The sequence below is a fragment of the Lampetra planeri genome, chromosome 3, assembly GCF_965212315.1.
Source record: "Lampetra planeri chromosome 3, kcLamPlan1.2.h2, whole genome shotgun sequence".
NCBI lineage: Eukaryota > Metazoa > Chordata > Hyperoartia > Petromyzontiformes > Petromyzontidae > Lampetra > Lampetra planeri.
Window position 1 is genome coordinate 27,222,210 of NC_136109.1, and position 21,422 is coordinate 27,243,631.

The 21,422-nt window shown below is 45.6% G+C and overlaps 1 protein-coding gene across 1 annotated transcript in view; it reads right to left on the minus strand.

Annotated features, from left to right (window-relative positions):
- The window catches only part of CHRNA7 (cholinergic receptor nicotinic alpha 7 subunit), a 45,903-nt gene extending 24,965 nt beyond the window's left edge, over window positions 1-20,938 (minus strand). Inside the window, 6 exon segments of the mRNA XM_078592527.1 lie at window positions 2,612-2,691; window positions 11,396-11,505; window positions 12,187-12,231; window positions 13,606-13,745; window positions 20,342-20,449; window positions 20,854-20,938. Coding sequence (XP_078448653.1) covers window positions 2,612-2,691; window positions 11,396-11,505; window positions 12,187-12,231; window positions 13,606-13,745; window positions 20,342-20,449; window positions 20,854-20,938 — 568 coding nt within the window.
- Between the last annotated feature and the right edge of the window lie 484 nt (window positions 20,939-21,422).

Below are 21,422 nucleotides of genomic sequence, written 5' to 3' on the forward strand. Positions count from 1 at the left end.
GGGCAATGGGTGAGAGGCCGAGGCAGCGATAGTGCGGCTCTCATCTCGGAGGCGACCGGTAATTTAGCACTTGAATCAATACAACCGCTGCCACCTCCAGCAGCCTATTTCTGAACCCGTGGGTTTTAACCGTTCACGCTGGTTTGCCATTCATGCCGGCCGTGTCCGTACGAGTATTATCGGCGCGGAGACAAATCCCTAAACTGGTTCGAATCAATCAGGAATAGTTCAACTTCTGGATGATTGTTTTTTGCAAGTATTTTTTTTTTTGCAGAAAAGTGGGTTGTTTTTTAACAGACATGTATTTTGACGACTATCATTTGATAATTACGCAAATTATACATTCTCATTTCCCGTTAGGTGTGGTTTTGGATTTCAGTGGCACACAAAATAACGCCAATGATGTTTAACTTTCGCACCTCCAGTCTACGATTACATTGCAAGTTCACCGCAAAACTGGAATGATATTGACGTGCTTCTCGCATGATTGCAAAAATATATATATTTATGCTATCATTGTCAGTGGTGTTCAAAATAAACCGTGAACATTTTTTACGACGGCAATTTACAGCCGAGTGGCCTTTTCTTCAGAAAGTTTACAGCAGCAAAGCTCCATATTAATGTCGGACTATGCTTATTTTTTTAGCTTTCGCAGGTCCTCATAGCCAGACTTTACCCAGGAAAGAACGGTGGGCAACAGGAGGCCACGAGGGTGAAACCCTCACATTAAACATCTTGGCGGCTGCCTATTGATTTGGGGCGGGGGGGGGGTGAAAGACATAAAACTACAGCAAACCAAAGCCACGGCACGACCCAGGGACCCATGAAATTCTGAAACAGGGAGATAAGCGCAGTAACATGGGGGAAGGTTTGATAAAGATTTATTTGCTTTCTTGCAGAGCTGGTATGGAGTTAAAGGTTAAAGGAAAAATCCAGGGCACAAATCAAGTGGTAGATTTTATTTGGTATTACGGCTGAGCCAGTAGTCATCATTGTCTTTGCAAACACAAGCCAGATAAATCTTTACCAAAGGGTGCCACGTGTGGCGATAGACTTATGACCGAATTTGTCAGGACGGCGCAATGTTTTTTTTATTTAGATATTTTATTCCGATTTGCTCGTGAACACAACCGGCCTTTAAAGGGATAAAGTTCGCTTGCAATTTTCAGAATTAATTACATTCATCACCCTGATAAACCACTTAAAGTTTTAGCATTAATTGACCAGTCAGAAAAAAATTACACGCCGTTATGTATTTAATTTTATTCCTCTTATCCCTTAATTGTTGGATGTCGAATAATAATTGCACAAATTTAAGAGCGAATGTGAGCGTTGTGCAGTAATCACGCCCAGTCTTCCTCCTCCTCCTGTGATAATAATCCACAAAATAATGGCGTGAAATGTTCCCTTATATGTCTCCCGCAGTGGGTGCCCTTTGGAAAAAATAATAATTTACATTGAGCACATTTACATAATAGCGATACGTCACGCAGACATCACTTAATGTTACATTCCAACGCACAACATGTTTCTATGAATTCTTACCCGGTTCAGCTCGATTGTAAATTGACTTTTGGGCGAACCAATTCCTTCCAGTACTGCCAAACGAAATTAACTTTCCACTTAAAAACACCGCTGGATATACATTAAATATAGAAATTAATTTGCAACGTGTTTGAAGATCAACTTTCTCTGCAACGCGCTGGAAATATACGGCACGTAAATAGCGCACGTGCGTGTGTGTGCTCACGCGTAACAAACAGTGATTTGTACATGTAATTATAATTCCGCAATTGCTTGCATTTCCTATTTGAGCTATACAAATGATTTTATCCTGTGGGCCCCTTGAGCTATCATCACCAGCTTTGCACGTAGTTCGACGGGCAGACTCGTGAAAGGTTGCAATGATTTCTGAGTTGTTTTTTCCCCCTGTACTCTGGTCGCCTTCTAGTTATGAATAAGTAATAGAAGCCTTGTTCATTTGCAACTCATCGCCTCCCAACTTATGCATCCTTTGGGAGCCAATTTTTTTATTTTTAAAAAGGAACGCCGTTTGTGAGTCCGTCAGTAGATGAGCTTTAGTATTTATAAAAAAAAAACACAATACTGTATCTTCTTCGTCATCGTCGTCGACATCATCGTCGTCAAAAACACCAGCAGTGAATAACAACAGCATGGGGAGGCTTCAATCCAGCAGTGGATAGACAATGGCTGCTGCTACTGATGATGTTGAAAATGACGGTTCAACACTATCATCATTATCAACATCAGCAGCAGCAGCAGCAACAGCTGTTGTCTATTGCCTGCTGGATGGAGGTCGACCCGCGCCGTGCTGCACCACAATGCAGCTCACAGCGGTCCCTCAGCTCCCGACCGAGATGCCGTGGTCATCATCTCGGTCGCGTTCGCTCCTTGGATGTATGGACGTATCGTTTGGGCTTTGGTGAATAACATAAATTGCAAAGAAGAAAAAAAACCGACGGAATTTTTTTTATTTCCCCACGTTCAAAGTCTACGTAAAAAAAAACCTGTTAAAACATATATGTTTGTTGTTGTTGTTGTTCTTGGCTGCGTTGATAAGCGGATCGCGAGTGTAAGAGATAGGACCCACCTGGGGGTAGGTGCTGGCAGTTCCCCGTGTAGTTCACAAGCACGTTCGTGTGAAATGTGGCGTCAAATCTCTCGTCCGCACTGCACAGCGCCGACATGGAAAATCATCCAGACATCAACAACAAAACCCGTCCACACGTACAGCCGGACAGGTAAGTGCGTGCTGGAATTAAACATTGCCTTAGATCCTCCAAAGAAACAAAGTGCTTTCTGCCGCTTTAATTCCATGCAAAAAGGGGCATGCACTTCGTGGGATACTCGAATAGATTGGCTCAGATGTAGATTGACTTCAAAAGCACCTTGCATCTCTGTGATACAGAAGCAATACAGCTCACCTCCGACTAATAATTTTAGATATGCTCAGGACAAGTACCAGCAAATTCTGTCACGCAAAATCCACACACCGGAGACCCTCACCACGAGGTAGAGGACACACAGGGGTGAAGGCCACACTTTTGAATGTGAGGCTCTCCCTGTGAGCAAATGGTTCGCGGTTTTTATTGTTCCGGATTATGATGCCCCAGATAACGGGAGTCACGGACAAGAGGAGTTCTACCGGCAATTCTAGATTTGAAGCTTTCGTGACTGCAATGATTCATATTCTTAGGTTTTTTCGATAAAGTCACGTAGGTAAAACATTAAAATTAATAAAAGTAAAATAAAATAAAAATCACGACGTTTCGGAGGCAACACAAGCTTCCGTCTTCAGGTGGAACCGTCACAGCTTGATACAGCTGTCGTTTGCTTGATACAGCTGTCGTGGCTGTGACGGTTCCACCTGAAGACGGAAGCTCGTGTTGCCTCCGAAACGTCGTGATTTTTATATTATTTTACTTTTATCAATTTTAATGTTTTACCTACGTGACTTTACCGAAAACCTAAGAATATTCTACCATCAACTATAATTATGTGGCACCTACGCAACCACTGTACTGCCTCAGTACTTGGCCCACCGTCAAGGCACCACTGTGCATTTCAAGGGTTTCATCAGCACAACGGGCACTTGTGACCCCTGTTGAGGGGTGAAAAACACGGACTCGAAATCACCACAAAATCTTGTCCAGAATTGAGCGAGCGTTTGTTTAGTCACGCCCGCGACACCCACTCAGCGGCCGTGGGTGTCCCCCTGTCCTGGACACCTCCTCCTCACAAGGATGCTCATCGCATCGCCATGGGGGATGTGTCAAAATGTCAGAGCCGCAAGAAGTGTCACTCTTCGGAGGCGGGGAGGGTGTGCGGGGGGGGGGGGATGTAACATCTACGACAAGTAATATCAGAAGTGTTCAACAGTGGCTAGGATATGTTAACTACCTCGCCTGGTGTACAGGAGGTCGTGGGTTCGATCCCGAAACTGACGCCTGTATCATATTCTCCGCGTGGTCATGTGATTTTTTTTTCTCCAGGTCCTCTGGTTTTATCCTCCACATTTAGAATCAACAACACGCGTTTATAGTATTTGGTTGCTATAGATTTCCACTTGAATCGCCACTTCTTTTAGCTATCATTTTGTGGCCAGGTAGCTTCTGAAAAAGAGCGATAGTTCAGTGGGCCTTACCTGGTAAAATAAAAAATAGTTTAGTTTATAGTGTATCTCCTCCTCTTTCACGAATTTGCCCTCACCAGCGTGGTGAAGTATGGTCAGGCAATTCCTGTATCCGACATAACGCCTTTACCCACGAGCAAATTTGCAAAGTGTTGTCAATTATGATTTATCTCATGTTATTTATACAGCAGTTGTTATTTGTGGAATTTACCAAGCTGTAACCATATAATTTACCTTGCTTTTAAAGTCCTTGTCTTCTAATTTTCAGGACGGTGTTATAAGAGATTTGATTATAAAAACAATCAATTATAGCCTACAAGCACCACAGTCCTGTTTCAGAAACAAATGAAGATTTTGTTTTTATTGGTTCTAGTCTGCTGTGTTTGAGGAGCGTGCATTTTATTGGCCATTTTGCTTATCAAATCCAATAACGAATGCTGCGCCCGTTTAGATTTTTGCGGGTCATTGCTTCTTTCCGTGGACGCCGTTATTTTCTTCTGGGAGGTGTTTTTGAACCCCTCGTCCGTGTGTAGCGATTTTTAAGAGCAGCTGTGATGTGATCATCAGTGGTGTGCAGAAATTGGTATCCTTCATTTAACCAGACGATGGAAATTCAGGGCCTATCTTGTTTGTGCCAGGGGTTACCTGGACAAGTGGTGGTTGAGATGCTCGCTGTTTATGAAGCTTCAGAAACCAGTGCGCGTCACAAGAAGGTTTGGCAAATTGTTAGCAAGTGCAGCTTGGAATTAATATTATTAATTAACATGCAATAAAAATATTTATTATTAAAAATTGCAACGCATTATTAATAATGTAGTGGATGATGGACCCCAAACGTCATGTTCATCACGGGGGTTATTTGGCCAGTGTGTGTGTGGGTTGGTGAAGGGAGCACCTGGGGCTGGTTTCAGATATCACGCACCACTGATGTTCACTGTGGGCGGGAATAGAACTCAGGTCGCCGGATTCACGGCGCAGTGAGCTTACCACTGCGCCATCGTACTCTATCCTCCCGATGAACATTGCGCAGCGCTAATTAGCTAAGGCTGCACGATTCTCAGAAGATTCATGCTCGTAAGTGATGATTTGGTCGCCTTTATGAGCATGCAACTGTGAGCAGTATCAGACAACTGTTCCTGGCCTTTCAGTACAGGGCACTTCTGTGATTTACCTGCGTTCATATTCGTTAAGATTCACGGAGAACACGAGGCAGTTGACGGCATGGACCAGAGTGCAGGGCGGCGTTCAAATAAAATTGCTAAATAACGCGGAATGAAAAATCCTTCTAAAATAAAAATTGTGTTCGTCTGTAAACTTTCTCAAAATTTACCAGCATTCTCAGGGAGTGTAAAGTGCGATCTTTAGCCAATCTCTCTGCCTCACTCTGGCTTCTCTCCTCTGAAGAAGGACCATTACATGAAACGTCTGCCAATTAAATGTTTCCACGTTGTATGGCAGCATCAGTGGTGACTTTAACGCAAGGTAGGTAAAAGTTCCGGAGGCAAGACGATGATTGGTAAACATGGCATTTGTTTTGACTTAAAGCTTTCGTGACTGTGGGAATTCATATTCTTTGGGTCTTTCGGTAAAGCCACGTAAATAGAAAAAAATAATACAAATATCACATCAGATGACGATTGCTTGCGTTGCGTTCAAAACGTCGTGATATTTGTATGATTTTTTCTATCCACGTGGCTTTACCGAGAGACCCAAAAAATATGGTATTTGTTAATTACGAGTTAACTTTTGTTGATGGAATCGACGCCGTAGGGTTAAGAACTGATTTGCTTCAGCGTGTCGCGAGGTTAGCAAGGGAGTGCACTCTTCGTCGTAAGCGTAGCGAGAACAGCCAACGTGTTCCCATACACCTCAATACTCGTGAGGAAAGTAACACACATTCTGAAGCTCCCTAGACAGAAATATGTAAAATGTAAGTATCTGCGGTTCAAGTTAATCCTACTGAGGCCCCATCCCAGCTGCAAATGCTACGTAAAATATTGGAGTCGCGGATTTTTTGGCTTTAGATTTATTATCTGTAGATCCATGCAGTTTTGGGATCTGTTTATAGAACTACTTGAGAAGAAATATGTAAGCCTTGTATGTAATCACGTGTTTGCAGTTCTGCTTATGCAAGTGCAGTGTTGAGAGTTATTAGACTTTGTAGATGTTGGTTTGGCTTTTTCAATTAATTTTCCTTTGCACGGAGAATATAATAAACTTCACAGCCTTATGTGAACAAAGGTGTAGAATTCATTAGCGATGTAAAAAAAATGCGTTGTTTGAAGGAAGTACATTTCAGGGCGTGTAATATTACCTGATTTTGTAAAACAACAGCAACAATAAAACGAATATTCATACTTCCATAATGGAGGTAATTAGTTTTTTTGTTACCACAATGAAACTAATTATATCTCGTGATGCTGCTGCTGCTGCATTGGCGGTGGCACGCAAGCACAAACAACAACCAAAAAACTCACCACATGTGACAATAGCACTGTCAAAAAAGAAGTCCAGTTTGGGCAACGCTTTAAGCAATGGTCATTCTATGGCCCTTCTTCAAAGCACATGGAGAGGTCATAGATGTAGAGGGAATAGCATTTGGAGAATGCCAACACTTAACCCACTCCACCTATCTGGCCGCTCTCCATGTGCTATGAATAAGGGTCGTTGCCCAAAACGTCGCACAATCTACGCTTGCTTTTTTAAGGGCAGCTGTTATTGACAAATGCGTTGGGGCTGCTGCCACATATTTGTCCAAATAACAATGTTTTTTTACGACCAAACAGATGCACAAATGTAACGTGCGCACGTAGACTGCCAAATATACTGAAATATCTGCCTCCAGGTTCAAAATAACAATAACGCTGCAGCCATGCAAAGCTTTCATCATATAATATATAGAAACCAATTTTTGTTCTGATTGAAACGCGGAGTTCTAAAACTATAAAACCCAATGCTTATAAGGAAAAGTGTTATAATTCAACTGACAAGAGCCCTTTGTTGTTGTTGTTGATTGTACCTATACATTAGCATGTCTGGCGAAGCACTCTGGATTAGTAACCATGTCTGCCTTGGAGAGCTCTAAATATTCACCTTTGTCAAAACCCAAAAAAACCTTCTTCTTTTTTTTCATCAGCTAGCACATCTGCGGGCTCGTGCCAATTGACAGACTCGTATGTTGTTAACAATGGGGCCATTCTGTGGAATTCAGAAAAAGTATAGTCAAATGCATTGGTAATCCATTGGGCATAATTATTATAATCTGTTACAATCCCCCCCCCCCCCCCCACATTGCATTTTGAAGATATTTTTTTCATGTCTGCGGAGGTACGGATGGTTTTTTAAAATTTCCCAGCTATCACTTTTGTCAAATTATAAAAATTGCTTCGAGTCGTTTATCAAGGTTATCTCACGCGTGACTTGTAATGTTGGGGTATTATCGTTTAATGAAAAGTTTAGTCCATCATGAGTGTTACTCCGTTTCGAAATACTTCAGTCTGGCCGTAATTGTTGCGAAATTAAGGTTTTATTTTTAACAGACCTCGAAACAGAACATTGACCTCCGGGCTGAGAAATAAAAAAGCAAACCTCACAATCTGGCTGGTGCATTCGGGAACGTCACTGCGTTGACACTCAACGACTCACGCTTGTGAATGCAGATGGGCACCGTTACCTTCCTAAGCTTCGTTCAATTCCTCGTCACTGCCCACGAATGATCGCGTGATCAAAAATACAACTCGGATGGCTGCGTTTGTAGCACGGTGTCTTTTAACCACCGTGTCACCAGTCCACATTTTTAAGTCACATACACAGGCATGCCAGAAGACACACGCGCACATATCAGGAGAGCGGTCGAACAAAACATAAATGTGGTGGGGGGGTATCCAACCATACGTTGATTGAAATTGGGGGCGCTGCGGTAGCGAGATGTTAACTCCCTCGCCTGGTATAGAGGAGGTCGTGGGTTTGATCCCGACCCTGACGCCTGCTGCTATATATTTGGACTTTTGCATGTTCTCTCTCCCCGTGGTGGCGTGAATTTTTCTCCGGGTCCCCCGATTTTTCCCTCCACATTTAGAAAGATTTATTTCCGAGTATTTCGCTGCTATACATTTCCACACGATAAGCCACTTCGTTGAGCTATCATTTGTGGCCAGGTCGCTTCTGAATAAGAGCTGCATAGCTCAATGGGCATTACCTGGTAAAAGAAAAAATAATAGAGTTTTTAGTTTAGATTTAGATCCTTATGCCCGTGATACATTCATTAAATGGTGTGTGTGTGAGCACACATTCAATACGGTCAATGCACACCTTAGTATGCAAAATTATATGTTACATGTAGTGTTTGTGGAGAGAAAAAAAAAGCTGGGCACGTTGAACTGAATTTAATCAGAAGCGATACAAATGAGATGGTAAAAAAGATACAAAAAGGAATTGGACGATGACTCTAAATCGTTACCATTCATCAAAGCTCCAGGTCGTGAATTCTTACGTAGCTGACACGTGCTTCACTTTCGTCGAACAAACTTAACGCTCCGCGACCAACGCAGAGTTTTTTTTTTACAAGGTTTAATATCTTATAAGTTCTAGATTTGAAGCTTTCGTGACTGCAAGGATTCATATTGTTAGGTTTTTTTTTTCGGTAAAGTCACGTAAGCAGCCGCACATTAACAACTCTGGCACCTCCCCCCCTCTCTCAACCAGTTTACATAACAAAGGCTCAGTCCTTTGTTATGTTGACTAGCCGTAGCTTCAGCCGCACCAACCTTATCATAATAATAAAAAACTCCTATCCAGGGGCCTACCCTGGCTCCTCCCCCCTCAACCAGTATATATACAAGGTCGGATCTCTTGGAATTTCTCATTTACTTGATACAGCGAGCGTGCTGTGACGGTTGCACCTGAAGACGGAAGCTTGTGTTGCATCCGAAACGTCGTGATTTTTATTTTATTTTTTATTTTACTTTTATTAATTTAAATTTTTTACCTACGTGACTTTACCGAAAAAAAACCCTAAGAATATGTATCCTTATAAGATAAAAAATGAAACACTGAGATCATGACTAAGGTGCACTCTCTATTCTCTACTCATAATAGTGAATTCGGGTCGTTCAACTTGAATTAAAAACGTTATTGATATATATATATACCACATCTTGTCGTAGCCCGGACATCGTAATAATACGAACAATAACGGGCCCAGCAAATAACGTTGCTCGTGCACTTGGACACGGCCCGCTGGCCCGCACCCTCCCTCCATCCCTCGAGCAGTACGCCGTGGAACCATGAACGGTCTGCCTCCAGAGTTCTCCCCCCCCCCTCCCTCCCCCCCCCCCCCCAAGGCATTCCTGCTTGACCCAATACTCCCAAGGAGACGAGGAAAGGCTCAAAGTGACGGCTATTCTGACTGTCAGAACCCATATTGTACCAACGAAACACACGGGGGGAATATATATATAGGGAATATATACGTGGAGCACGATATTGGGTTTCCCGTGAAATTCGGGAGATTGCTACGGACCGCAAATATTACGCGCGACTGAAGAGAGAGTGAGAGAATGGCATTTTGTCACTTTGCAAAGTGTACGTTTCTTGAATTCTCCCCTTATTAATTACATTTCATGCCATTATAGGCCTGAAACAAATGCCCACTGTGAATCAAATTTCACATTTCGAGAGAATGTGTGGTTCGTGTTATGGAATGCATGAGGAAGTCGCATTAATATTTGACTGCCCGGTGCAACTTAATGATTTTGGATTTTTGCACACAGTTTTGTTATATGGTGTTTTTTTTCTGGAAGATTTTTGCTGTTGCGTGTCGTCATTTTAAGATGTTCTGTGTTAATGTTTTTGTTTGTTGCGGTTGCACCCGAGCCAAGAACCACAATGGCTCACAGGGCTGTACCTAATAAATAAAACTTGAAACTTGAAAACTTGAATTTAGCAAGGTCATTGGGTTTGTGTGTTGGTTTCTGTGTGTGTACTTGTTCAGACCCTAAAACAACATTCTCAAACCCATTTCACAAAACCGTCATCAGATATAGACACGACAAGTAACGCTTGCACCGCCAGCATTTTGGAGGAGAAACTCGTATTCCAATTAAAGAAAAAACAAAGAAACCTTCTTTAAAAGAGTTCTAACTTTTAATTTAAGCAGTTAAATTTCCACGCCCTTCCTTCACATAGGCAGTGTGCCATCAGGCGCACTCAGCTCAGCCAAAGTCGCCGGACACGCACAACGGCTGGTCTCTTGCAACATGTGATCACTGCCCAAGCGTGCGTTAGATCAATTAACATTTCACTCTGTGAGCGAACAAACTCCAGTCCAGGTTTTTTTCCCCCCAAGATCCATGCAACGTGTGCATTCCATTTCGTTGAAACTGAAAAACCACCGGTTTCGTTCGAATTTTGCTTCCCACCGAAAGCCACGCAGGAACAAATTATGTCCCACTGCCCACCAAGGTCTGGTGGAGGTCCACCTCCCCGTGCATTACCACTCAATCACTCGCTCACCGCCTCGGCATTCTAAGATTTCGCCCGACGACCTTGCGTGTTGTCGCCAGCAGCTGGAGGCGAAACCCTTTGCAGAATTACATGTCTGATGCAGTGAGTCCCGCGCAAGCCTGCAAGGGGCCTGGTCGTGTAGCACGCTCAAAACATTTCTGCCGCTGCTTTGAACTGCTCGCTGCACACCTTAATAATATCAAGGCATCAGCAATGCCAGCAAGAGAAACTACGCCCGGGGAAAATCTCTTTCCACCTCACTGTTGCTGCTCCAGCTCGCTGCGTTCCTGCCTAGCGCATTGCCAGCCTCCCTGGATAATTCCTCAGTTCTTTTGGTCATATTAGCCACAACTGATGGGGTTTGCAATTGTATTTTGACCATATTTAGGGTCTGCCACAATTCCACGGAGATTTACTCCGCTGCCAGCTGTAACGACGCCAATACCGATCCCAAGTCACGTTCGTGCCGACCGCATTCAAGATATCTTATCCTTCATGTGTGCTCGACATCATTCAGTGTTCCGGGAAATGTACACACGCAACCCACTGCTGACTTGTGTTGCGAGAAGGCTCCATTCAGCCGGCTATGCATTTTTCCACCAAAGAAAATACAAATACGGATATATGACTTTTTGCAACCAAAATTGCATGATCTTGGGTTTTTTAAAATTGTTAATTATGTGTCACCTGATGCAGCAGTTACTCGGTGCACCAACACATGACCGTGCATTGTCTTGCCTGTTGTACAGCAGGATGTCGGGTGTCCAGATCTGATTGGGTTGAAAGCGGAGGTTTTTCACCCCCGGGTGTTCACTGTAGTTCCAATGGAGGTAATGATCCTTCCAGAACTGGAGGAAGGCGAGCGAGAAGATGCGACATGTTTAGCAGAGCTAGCGGCACAGCAAAATCCTTAAAGCCCGTTCCGGTCAGCGCTTGTGCCACACGGCGGTTACCGGGCTCGTAAATCCTAGCATCACCACACCGCAACCGCACAGCGCCGCACAACCATTTGTACGGGGCTTGATTTCTCCTGGATTGTTTTCTTGAGGACACCAACCCCCAAACCTAAAACCCTCCCTGCCCTCCTGCCACCCCCCACCCCACCCACCACCCAACCCCCTTAAAATCCCCTTCTCAATTCTCCTTCCCGTGGGTAAATATTTTCCAGAGCTAAGCCCCGGATAGCTCCAGCTGAAACGTTGAACTTCTTTCGCACCGTACGCAGCCAACCGTGCTAATCGGAGGTGCAGAGGAATCGGAGGTGCGGGTAACCCGTTAAAAACGTGGCCTATGACAGTATGAAAGCAAACAAACCTGACGTAAATAAATGGAACAATTAACCTGCCCATGAAAATAAAACGTAATTCCTTAAAAAGAAAATTACAATCAATTTAAAATTTCCGCACGTCTGGTAATTATTGCCCGTGAAAATGTGTCACTTGCCGAATTAAAAAAAGGGTGCGCAAATAAACACAATTATCGCGCTAAAATGTAAAAAAAAGTGCCACTTTCTAGATGAGAGAACTCACGAATTGCAGCCAGACGTTTGTGGTAAGTACTTGGTTCTTCTCATCCTGCGGAGAGGACACACGACAAGCTGTTCAGAGGTCACATCGTACGACTCACCCGTGCACCATTAGGCTGAGATCACAAATGCCACCGTGGGAGCACAGGACCGCAGACACATTTGAGACAAGTCATGGTTATTCGCTACGACGGGACTTCAATCGTTCTCAAATGACCAGATCCTTATGTATAAATATATCTATATATAATTACCTATAGTGTGGATTTATAAGAGTCTCTGGAAACGTATGCTTTACAATACATAAGTTTGTCTCGTAATCCAGAGAATATGGTACATATGAAAGTAAATGAAATGTACACTTTGCAATTAAGTTAAGGGCAGGGCGCTCGCTAAACTGAAAATGTCTGAGAAACTATGCATTTAATTCTTCGTAAATCGAATTACAATTAAGTTGTATACATTTTTTATGTACGAATTACCGCCCGCAATTTCTTTATGGTAATGTTTACTTTAGGGCCGGGGGGGGAGGAAATGTAATCAATAACATACATAATGAAATCATGCAGACATCCTGCGCGTATTCAGCCGCAGGATAATCACGCGATGGGTGAAGATGAAAGGTGAACGAGTTCTCGGTGAACGTTGCGTATGTATGCATGTTGAACTTCTTTCGCACGGCACGTAGCCAACTGTGCTAATCGGAGGCTCGGTGTGTTCCATTATTGCCCTCAACGGTGCTGGACAGGGCCCGGATAAGGCACCAAAAAAAAAAGGTGCAATAAAAAATCGCACATTACAACTGAGTTCCCATAAGGTGTACTCCGTAAATCGCCACGCAATTGACCATTAATATGCGGCGCAGATGTGCCACGGCTCCTCTAGCGCTCCAAAGGCCCCAATGAACGGCTCGCACAAGGATCACTTACGGGCTGCAATGTGTGGATTATGGGAGGGGAGGGAACGCGAGGTGGGCGCAATGAGGCAAGGCGCCGTAACCTTGAGGTCACCCCCCCCCCCCCCGTCAACTCACCACCCCCTTCAGCCATCAACTCTCTACCCCCTCCCCTCCACAAAAGACAAAGATCCCACGTATAGCCTTAACAGACCGTTGGGGCAAGTGCTGTCAGCGAGCACCTATGAAGGCGAGCACAACACACGAGGGGGTGGATGGCGAGCACCACGCCCGACCGCCTTTGTCTCCCCAGTGGCGATGTTTACACATCGCACCAGGTACTCATTTGAGGCTGAGTCGAGCAAGGGGAGGCTCAGGACCGGTTCAAATAATCGTCACCGTGGTGTTGGCCCTGAGCGGGAATCGAACCCGGGTCGCCAAGTTTGTAGCGCAGTGTAGCGCTAACCGCTACACCGCCGCTCCCCACCACGCGCACACGCATTGCCGTGGCCACGCTCGAGTGCATACCACGTCCATGATCTGCATGAGAATGAGCTGGAACTGCACGGAGATCGACATTGAGTCATTCTCGACCGGCCGCTCCAGAGGGTTGTAGTTCTTGAGCAGGTCGCGGTAGAGCTTGCGCTGGTATTCACCCTGCAGCGAGTCTGTGGGCAGGGGGGGGGCGAGGGTCGGAGGTGGAGAAAGAGGATGGCCATGAGGGGCTGTGCCAACATCGGTCCCTTTGGCCTCGTCAGAAATCAATAACGACCGTGGCTGGGCGCGAGAGTGAGAGATGTTCTCAACATGACAACAAGCAACTCGCCTCGTGGCCAGTGTCATGCCCAGAGGGTTACGCTCAGAAGATAACCAGAGGGGCATGTTTAGTCGTAACCGGCACGGGCGGGGGGGGGGGGTGCATGTAACCCACCTCTCAGAGACCGTAAACAACCGTGAACAATACTCTTTGGATCTCCGGCAAGCACCTTGATTTCCTCCAGGGGTAGGTAAACACTGACCACGTCTCGTCCTCGTGGCAGAAGGCAAGAGAATGAAAGTCTATGATTTTAGCTAAAACACAGGCCGTCTCAGAGTCACGACCAAAACGTTGGGAAGGACAAAGAAAATACGAAAGTGGATAGAAGCTCATCTCCTTGGTTCTTTCGGTAAAGTCACGTAGAATGGAAATAAAAAAAATAAAACATAATAAAATAAAAATTTGTTTTATTAAATAATAAAAATATAAACCTATAAAATAATAAAAATATAAAAAATAAAATAATAAAAATATAAAACAATAAAACAATAAAATTTCGATTTAAAGCTTTCGTGACTGCAGGGATTCATCTTCTTGGTTCTTTCGGTAAGGTCACGTAGAAGGGAAGTAATAAAATAATAAAAATAAAACATAATAAAATAATTCTCACGACGTTTCGGCCACAACGCAAGCAGCCGTCCTCAGGTGAAGACCAGGTCTGTCGGGGAGACACCTGAGGACGGCTGCTTGCGTTGTGGCCGAAACGTCGTGAGAATTGTATTTTATTATGTTTTATTTTTATTATTTTATCACTTCCCTTCTACGTGACTTTACCGAAAGAACCAAGAAGATGAATCCCTGCAGTCACGAAAGCTTTAAATCGAAATTTGGATAGAAGCTACCTTGCTGCCTCTGCTTCAACGCCAGAATGCATCGGCATGCCGCCTGCACCTCCGTTCGATCCGCTCCAACTGCAGCAGTCCTCGTCGTTTTTTCATACCGTCCACCCGTCGCAAAACCTCTCTCTTACAAAACTTCCGTGTGTCTTCGCGAGGGAGCGAATGACCATTGCCGCAAAGACGTGTGGGTATCCTCCACACCAGGAGCGCTGACGGACTCCCTCCTTCAATTGACCAGAACAGAAAGATGCAACGCAAATAAAAAACCCTAGATATCTCATCTTGTGAAACGTTTCAGGCGTTCAGAAGTGGAAAGAGGCAGCCTCAGACTTGAGTTGTCTGAGCGCAATGTGCTGAAACTGTGGTTGCTCCACACAGTGGAATTGCAGCCTTCATCAAGGCACAATTCTTGGGTACCTACTCCGAACACAGGTATTGCATATTGAGGCATCAGTAGCCAATCATATTGATATTGCATGCATAACTCTGCCCTGATGTCGGTTTGAACATAAACTTGAGATAATACAAAGACAAATTTGATCAGCATTGGGCAAAATTTGATTTCTTAATCAAAGTAAACTCGCATTTAAAATAACTTTTCTTACTCTTTGGTTCTTTCGGTAAAGTCATGTAGGTGTAATAAGGGACTCGATCCTGGTTCTGTCTCCGTCGTCCTTTATTCGGGTTCTTACACTTTTCCCGCACGGCCCTTGCTCAGAGCTCTCCCCTTGGCAGCTCCGTAGCTGCCCTCGCTCCCGTAGCCTCCACACCTCTGCAGCTCCGCTGCAGACCCCCTGTGCAGTCCTCTGGCTGCCCTCACTGCAGCTCCATCGCTGCCCTCACTGCAGCTCCACCGCTGCCCGTCGTTCCTCCGTGCTTGGTCATCGCTGGCCGACGGTGCCAAGTCTTACCCTCCGTGTATGTGGCGATCTCGCCACTCCTCGACCTCCGCCCTGCGTGGCCTCACTCTAACTCTGTCTCCCACACTCTCCCGTCTCTTCCGGTATCTCTCCCTTAAGACCTCACCCCTCTCTCCCACGTGACCTAACTCCTCCCCCCATGACGTCATATCCGCGAAGCCGTTTACGCCCGCATTACATAGGTATAAAATAAAATGAATTAAATCACGACGTTTCGGGCGCAACGCAAGCGTCCCTCATCAGGTGGGACTAGCACAGCAAGAAACAATTGCTGAATACATACATAGCAGGTGTTACCAAAAAGATTTCCAAAATCTTAAACAAACACAAAATTCCGGTCCGATTCAATACAGTACACAACATCCGTGATCTAATCCCATCTGTGAAGGATGTCATTCCGGACATATCCTGGAGTCTACAAACTAAGTTGCACCTGTGGTCGCTGTTACATTGGGGAAACGAAACGACATGTCTCGGACCGTGTTCGCGAACACAAGGCAGCTCTGAAACACGGCAGACCCAATACCTCCGCCGTGGCTGACCATTGCTATAACGCTGTGGGCTCGCATGATATTGTTTTTTTCCGAGACCAAGGTACTCTGCAAACCTTCGGGCTACTATCAAAGGTTTATCCATGAAGCCATCCAGATATATAAACATAGACATAACCGAGAAAATTGATACGAATTGAGCAATCATTGGAAGGATGTTATTAACCAGGTAAAACCTGAACTGCTTTATGGTTGTTGCCTTCATATCCGCATCTCCAATTTCTTCAGCCTCCCACTCCCAGCCCCGCCCACTTCCCCTCCCCACCCGGCCTCACTTCTACAACGTTCCCTAAAAGCTCTCGCAGCGCTACCCCCCTCTCTTACCAATATAGCCTCTTGTCACGGCAGCCCTTTTGCCCACTTGTTTCTTGCTGTGGTTGTCCCACCTGATGACGGACGCTTGTGTTGCGCCAGAAACGTCGTGATTTAATTGATTGTATTTTATTTTATACCTACGTGACTTTACCAAAAACTTCAAATCTAGATTTTAACTTCTCTTGTTAATATGCACTGAAACTGAGTGTTCTGGGCTATCTGACCAATTTCAGAGGTGCAAATTCACAAGAGGTGCATTAAATAATGCTGATGGGTGGGGTAATGGCCGGATTAAGTTTATTGTAAGCCCCAGGCCCTTCTGTTCTACAGTTGGTACTGCTGCTACCCGATGTTGCTCCGAGAGCCGCTGTCATTCCGCTTGTCTCACGCCTAGCACAGCAACGCCGCCTTGAGAGTGAGAGTGTGCGAAAAAACACCATTTGAAGATGTTATTCCTAAATTAGCAATAAAAAAAATCTCGAAAAGTTCATCTCCGGTGTTAAATTCTTTCTCACGTTATGAAAAAAAAACGATTGATGTTGACATGACTCTGCCTCTTTGGATATACACCGTGCCTATCCTTGCTATATAAATATATTTATTCAAGAAGATATCTTGGTTACATTTTTTGTAGGCCCTTTAGTTTTCGTAGGCCCTAGGCACAGTGCGAATGTGGCATATTGGATAATACGGCCCTGGGGGGAGTTTGAACCCTTCCCAATGGCTAGACGCATTCATTTGCTCTATCGTCTGTCCATATGTCTGATAAATAAACAAAAATTGGCAGCAAATGGTGATCATGATAACTCTCCGAAGGATAATTCTCTCTTCAGTACGTGACATTTGTATCATAAAGTTGTGTTGCTATTAAGGACCTCCGATTAGCACGGTTGGCTACGTACACGAACATGCGCGATAGACAACGTGACAAATAAACATTGAATACAGTGCTGGACAAAACTCAGCGATAAATGTAAATAGCAAGCCCCTCCGCCACCCTCAATATCCCGATGACGTGTTGACGTGGATGACGTGTTTATGTGGAACGTCATCTGGCGACGCGCCCGCGTTTGTCCCCTGACGTTATCTCGATATGCGGCTATGACGTCAACATTAGTCATCGAAGTCGTCATCGTCGTCAAAAAAACTCCCATCAATCCACTGCTGGATGAAGGTCAACCGCATGCTCCGCAAAGGGCGCCACAGTCGCGAGATGTTCACTATCTCGCCTGGCCTGCAGGAGGGTCGTGGGTTCGATCCCGACCCTGGAGTTTGCGTTTTCTCTCTCCGCGTGGATTTTCCCTCCGCATCTTCAGGGGTTTTTCCCCCTCCACATTTAGAATCGATGTGCGTTTAGAGTATTTGCATGCTATAAATTGCCCGCGCGATAAGCCTCTTCGTTGAGCTATCACTTGTGGCCAGGTCACGTCCGAGAAAGAAGCAAAACAGGTCAGTGGGGCCTTACCTGCTGAACAAAACCTCACAGTTTCTACATTAATAGTTTAGTTTAAGCTGCCAGCATCTCTGCTGCTCACGCTCCTGCGATGTTATAATTCACCTGGCACCTCCTTCATACGAGCTCATTTACATAATTGCCGCAATCTCCCGGGGTGGATGTCACTGCGGGCTTGTTTCCGTCATCCCTCGGCTGTCACTCCGTCGTTCCGAATCAGAATCAGAATTTGTATATACACCGGAGGAATCCGATGAGCTATGAAGTTATTTTTTTAAAAGATGACCAGTAAGGGGTTGGTACGAACGTTACAGCAACACACAACACTTAATTACATGAAAGGTAAATAAATCACTCAACATACAAATAAAACTAAACCATCCCCATCCCACCAGACAAAGCCCACTGAGGTATTCACTCATTTTTCAGACGCGACCTTGCCACTAATCATATCTCAACAAAGTGGCTTATCATTTGGACATTTATAGCAGCAACAAAAATCTAAATAATCTCAATGCATGTTTCTAAATGTGGAGGGGAAAACCGGAGGACCCGGAGAAAAAAAATGCACGCGACCACGGGGACAGAGAGACACGCAAACTCCAAATATACAGGCCTCATCAGGGTCGGGATCGAACCACCGACCATCCTGTATACCAGGCGAGGTAGTTAACATCTCGCCATCGTGGCGCCTCTGGACCATCGTTGACATCCCTGTTGGCGACGTCGCTGACCTTTTAGCAGTCAAATAATTCCGTCATTCGTTCGCGTATGTTCCCTCGAATACAATCTACACACTTCAGAGAACAGCCACCAGTGCCGTAGAGCGTCACGGACTTTGTGCACGTGCGCAATTTGTGTTTGCTTGTTTTCTCCTTGTTTGTAAAATTTGCAAAACAAAAAAAAAACCCGCCAGGATATGTTTGAGCGACTCCGGCCGGATCGCACACGAGGGAGACACCAAAACGCAATCACGCCCCATTGGCATGCAATCCACGATGCCTCCAGCCTCTGGATATGGCGTCCAGCGTTCATGCGACCGCTAAGAATGTATGATATACACCGCTTTAAATCAGTCGTGCATCAACGATAGCAAGCAACAAAACACCGTTGCCACTTTTAAAAGCATTTGCTCATAAATACGTAATACGCACGGCGCTATTACGCATGGGACGTTTGCCATTCGTTTCATGCAATTACGCGAGACTCAGTGACCCGTTAAATGCGTAACCCCGCGCGTTCCTATCAAAATCAACGATTAAAATATACAGAATCGGCGCTGGGCCAGATTTGGGGGTGGGGGTGGTGCGAATGTGGGGTGGCGTTTGCCGCAACGTTTTTGTGGAACGTGGGAAAACTTATTCACGGCTCGATTGTCTGCGGTGCGGACATTTAGTGCGCGTTTACAATGCCCCTTGATGCACAATGTCCGGTCAACAATGCCCAACATCGTCCTCTGGGCGCCAGTCTCTAAGCCCAACACACACAACGTTCTCTACACACACACATAGCCCTCTACACACACACAGCCCTCATCGAAGCACCCAACCACCCCACCTATCAATTCAATGATCCCCCGTGTAGCCTTAATGGACTGTTGGAGCAAGTGCTGTGAGCGAGCACCTTTGAAGCTCGGCACGGTACACTAGGGGGTGGGTGACCAGCGGTAGGCCTGTTCGCCTTTTCTCCATAGTGACGATGTCGACACACCGCACCAGGTACTAATTTGAGGCTGGGTCGACCTAGGGGAGGCCCAGGACCGGTTCAGATAATTGTCACTGGAAATTATCACTGGATAATTGTTGGCCGTGAGCGGGAATCGAACTGTGCTCCCTGGGTTCGTAGCGCAATACAAAGACACACAGACCCACACAGTCCTCGACATAGACACACAGCCCTCTTACACACACATATATCTTGTGACCTCCAATTAATTGACCCATAAACATGTTTTTTTCCCTTTTGCTATTATTTTCTGTTTTAAATCAACCTTACCTATTTTTGTTTTACGTTTTATAGAATTAAATGGGGTGGGTGGGTCACAAGACATCCTGATCAAACGACCCCCTGTAAACACACAGCCCACAACTGCCCCCCCACTGCGAGCCCACGCAAAGCAAGGAGCGCAGAGGGGACAAAGTTGTGCCGGGGTCCGGGCCAAGCTGTGGATGGTCTGGGCGGGCGGGCGGGCGGGCGGGCGGGCGGGTGGCGGTGCACCGAGCGCGCAAAAAAACGCAACCACCTGTTTATCGTGATTAAAAAAATGTTCCGGTGAAACCAGAACGTGAGCCGAGGGCAGGAGAAGAAAAAAAACACCACCAACAACAACAACAACGCAGCAACAACAACCACAACGAGGCGAGCCTTACCTCGAACGAGGCAGAGGAGCACAATCGCCCAAGTCCAGGTGCGGTGGCAGGAACCGCTTGTTGTCCCCGCGCCCAGCATGATCGCATTGCACGCGGAACCCGCGCAGCCTGGACGAGCAGAGGGGGCGTAAATGCCGGTGTCTCTCTGTGTGTGTGTTGTGTGTCTCTGTGTGTTGTGTGTCTCTGTGTCTTGTGTGTCTCTGTGCGCGCTTCTGTGTGTGTGTGTTGAGATAATGGTAGCGATGGTGGTCACACGTGCTCGCCTGACCGCGCAGCCTGCATGAGCAGGGAAAAGAGCAAATAAGGGTCCGGTGTCTGAGTCTGTATGTTTTTTTTCTCTCCTAGGGAGAGGTAGTGTATCAGTTAGCGCGCTGCGCTACGAACCCGGTGACTCGAGTTCATAAATGCTCACGAACAACACTTGCACTACAAGCCTGTGAAGGCTATACGGGGGATGTTTGTCTGTGTATGTCTGCCTGGCTCGTGACAATGGTAGTGGTGGTGATGCTGACCGCTAGGCTGCGCGCCCGATCGCTACAGCGCTCCCCTCCGTCTGTCCGATGCGAATCTCCGATCACTCCACACGACCCCGCACATTTGTGCAGCTCCTCCGCCGTTGCTGCTTACAAAGCATCGGGTGCGCGGAGCGTGTCGCGGCGTGATGATTTCCGTTCGAATTGGAAATATCGGTGATCACGTGAAGCCGCGCATTGAGGGGGTCGCGAGGACTGGGGTTCGAGTGGTGAACCTGCACGTGGTAATGGCCTAATTATCGTTGGTGCCCAGTGCCGGGTTATCCTCGTAGCAAAAGCAGATACGTATACTACGGGCCCCGCACTTTCAAGGGCCCCGCGCTAAACGCTTTCAAGCTGTCAATTCCGGTACAGTGATTCTGCACTTGCTCTATTACTATAGTACTATACTGCCTTCAACTTTTACGAACGACTGGGTGTTTAAGGTTAGCGATTTGTCGTATTTTCTGGCTGTATAGCAAATGAAAAAATACAATTACTTTACTGTACAAGTTAAATATGTATGTGTTTTAAAATGTAACAGTTTTTTTTATTTAGGGCCCCTTTAT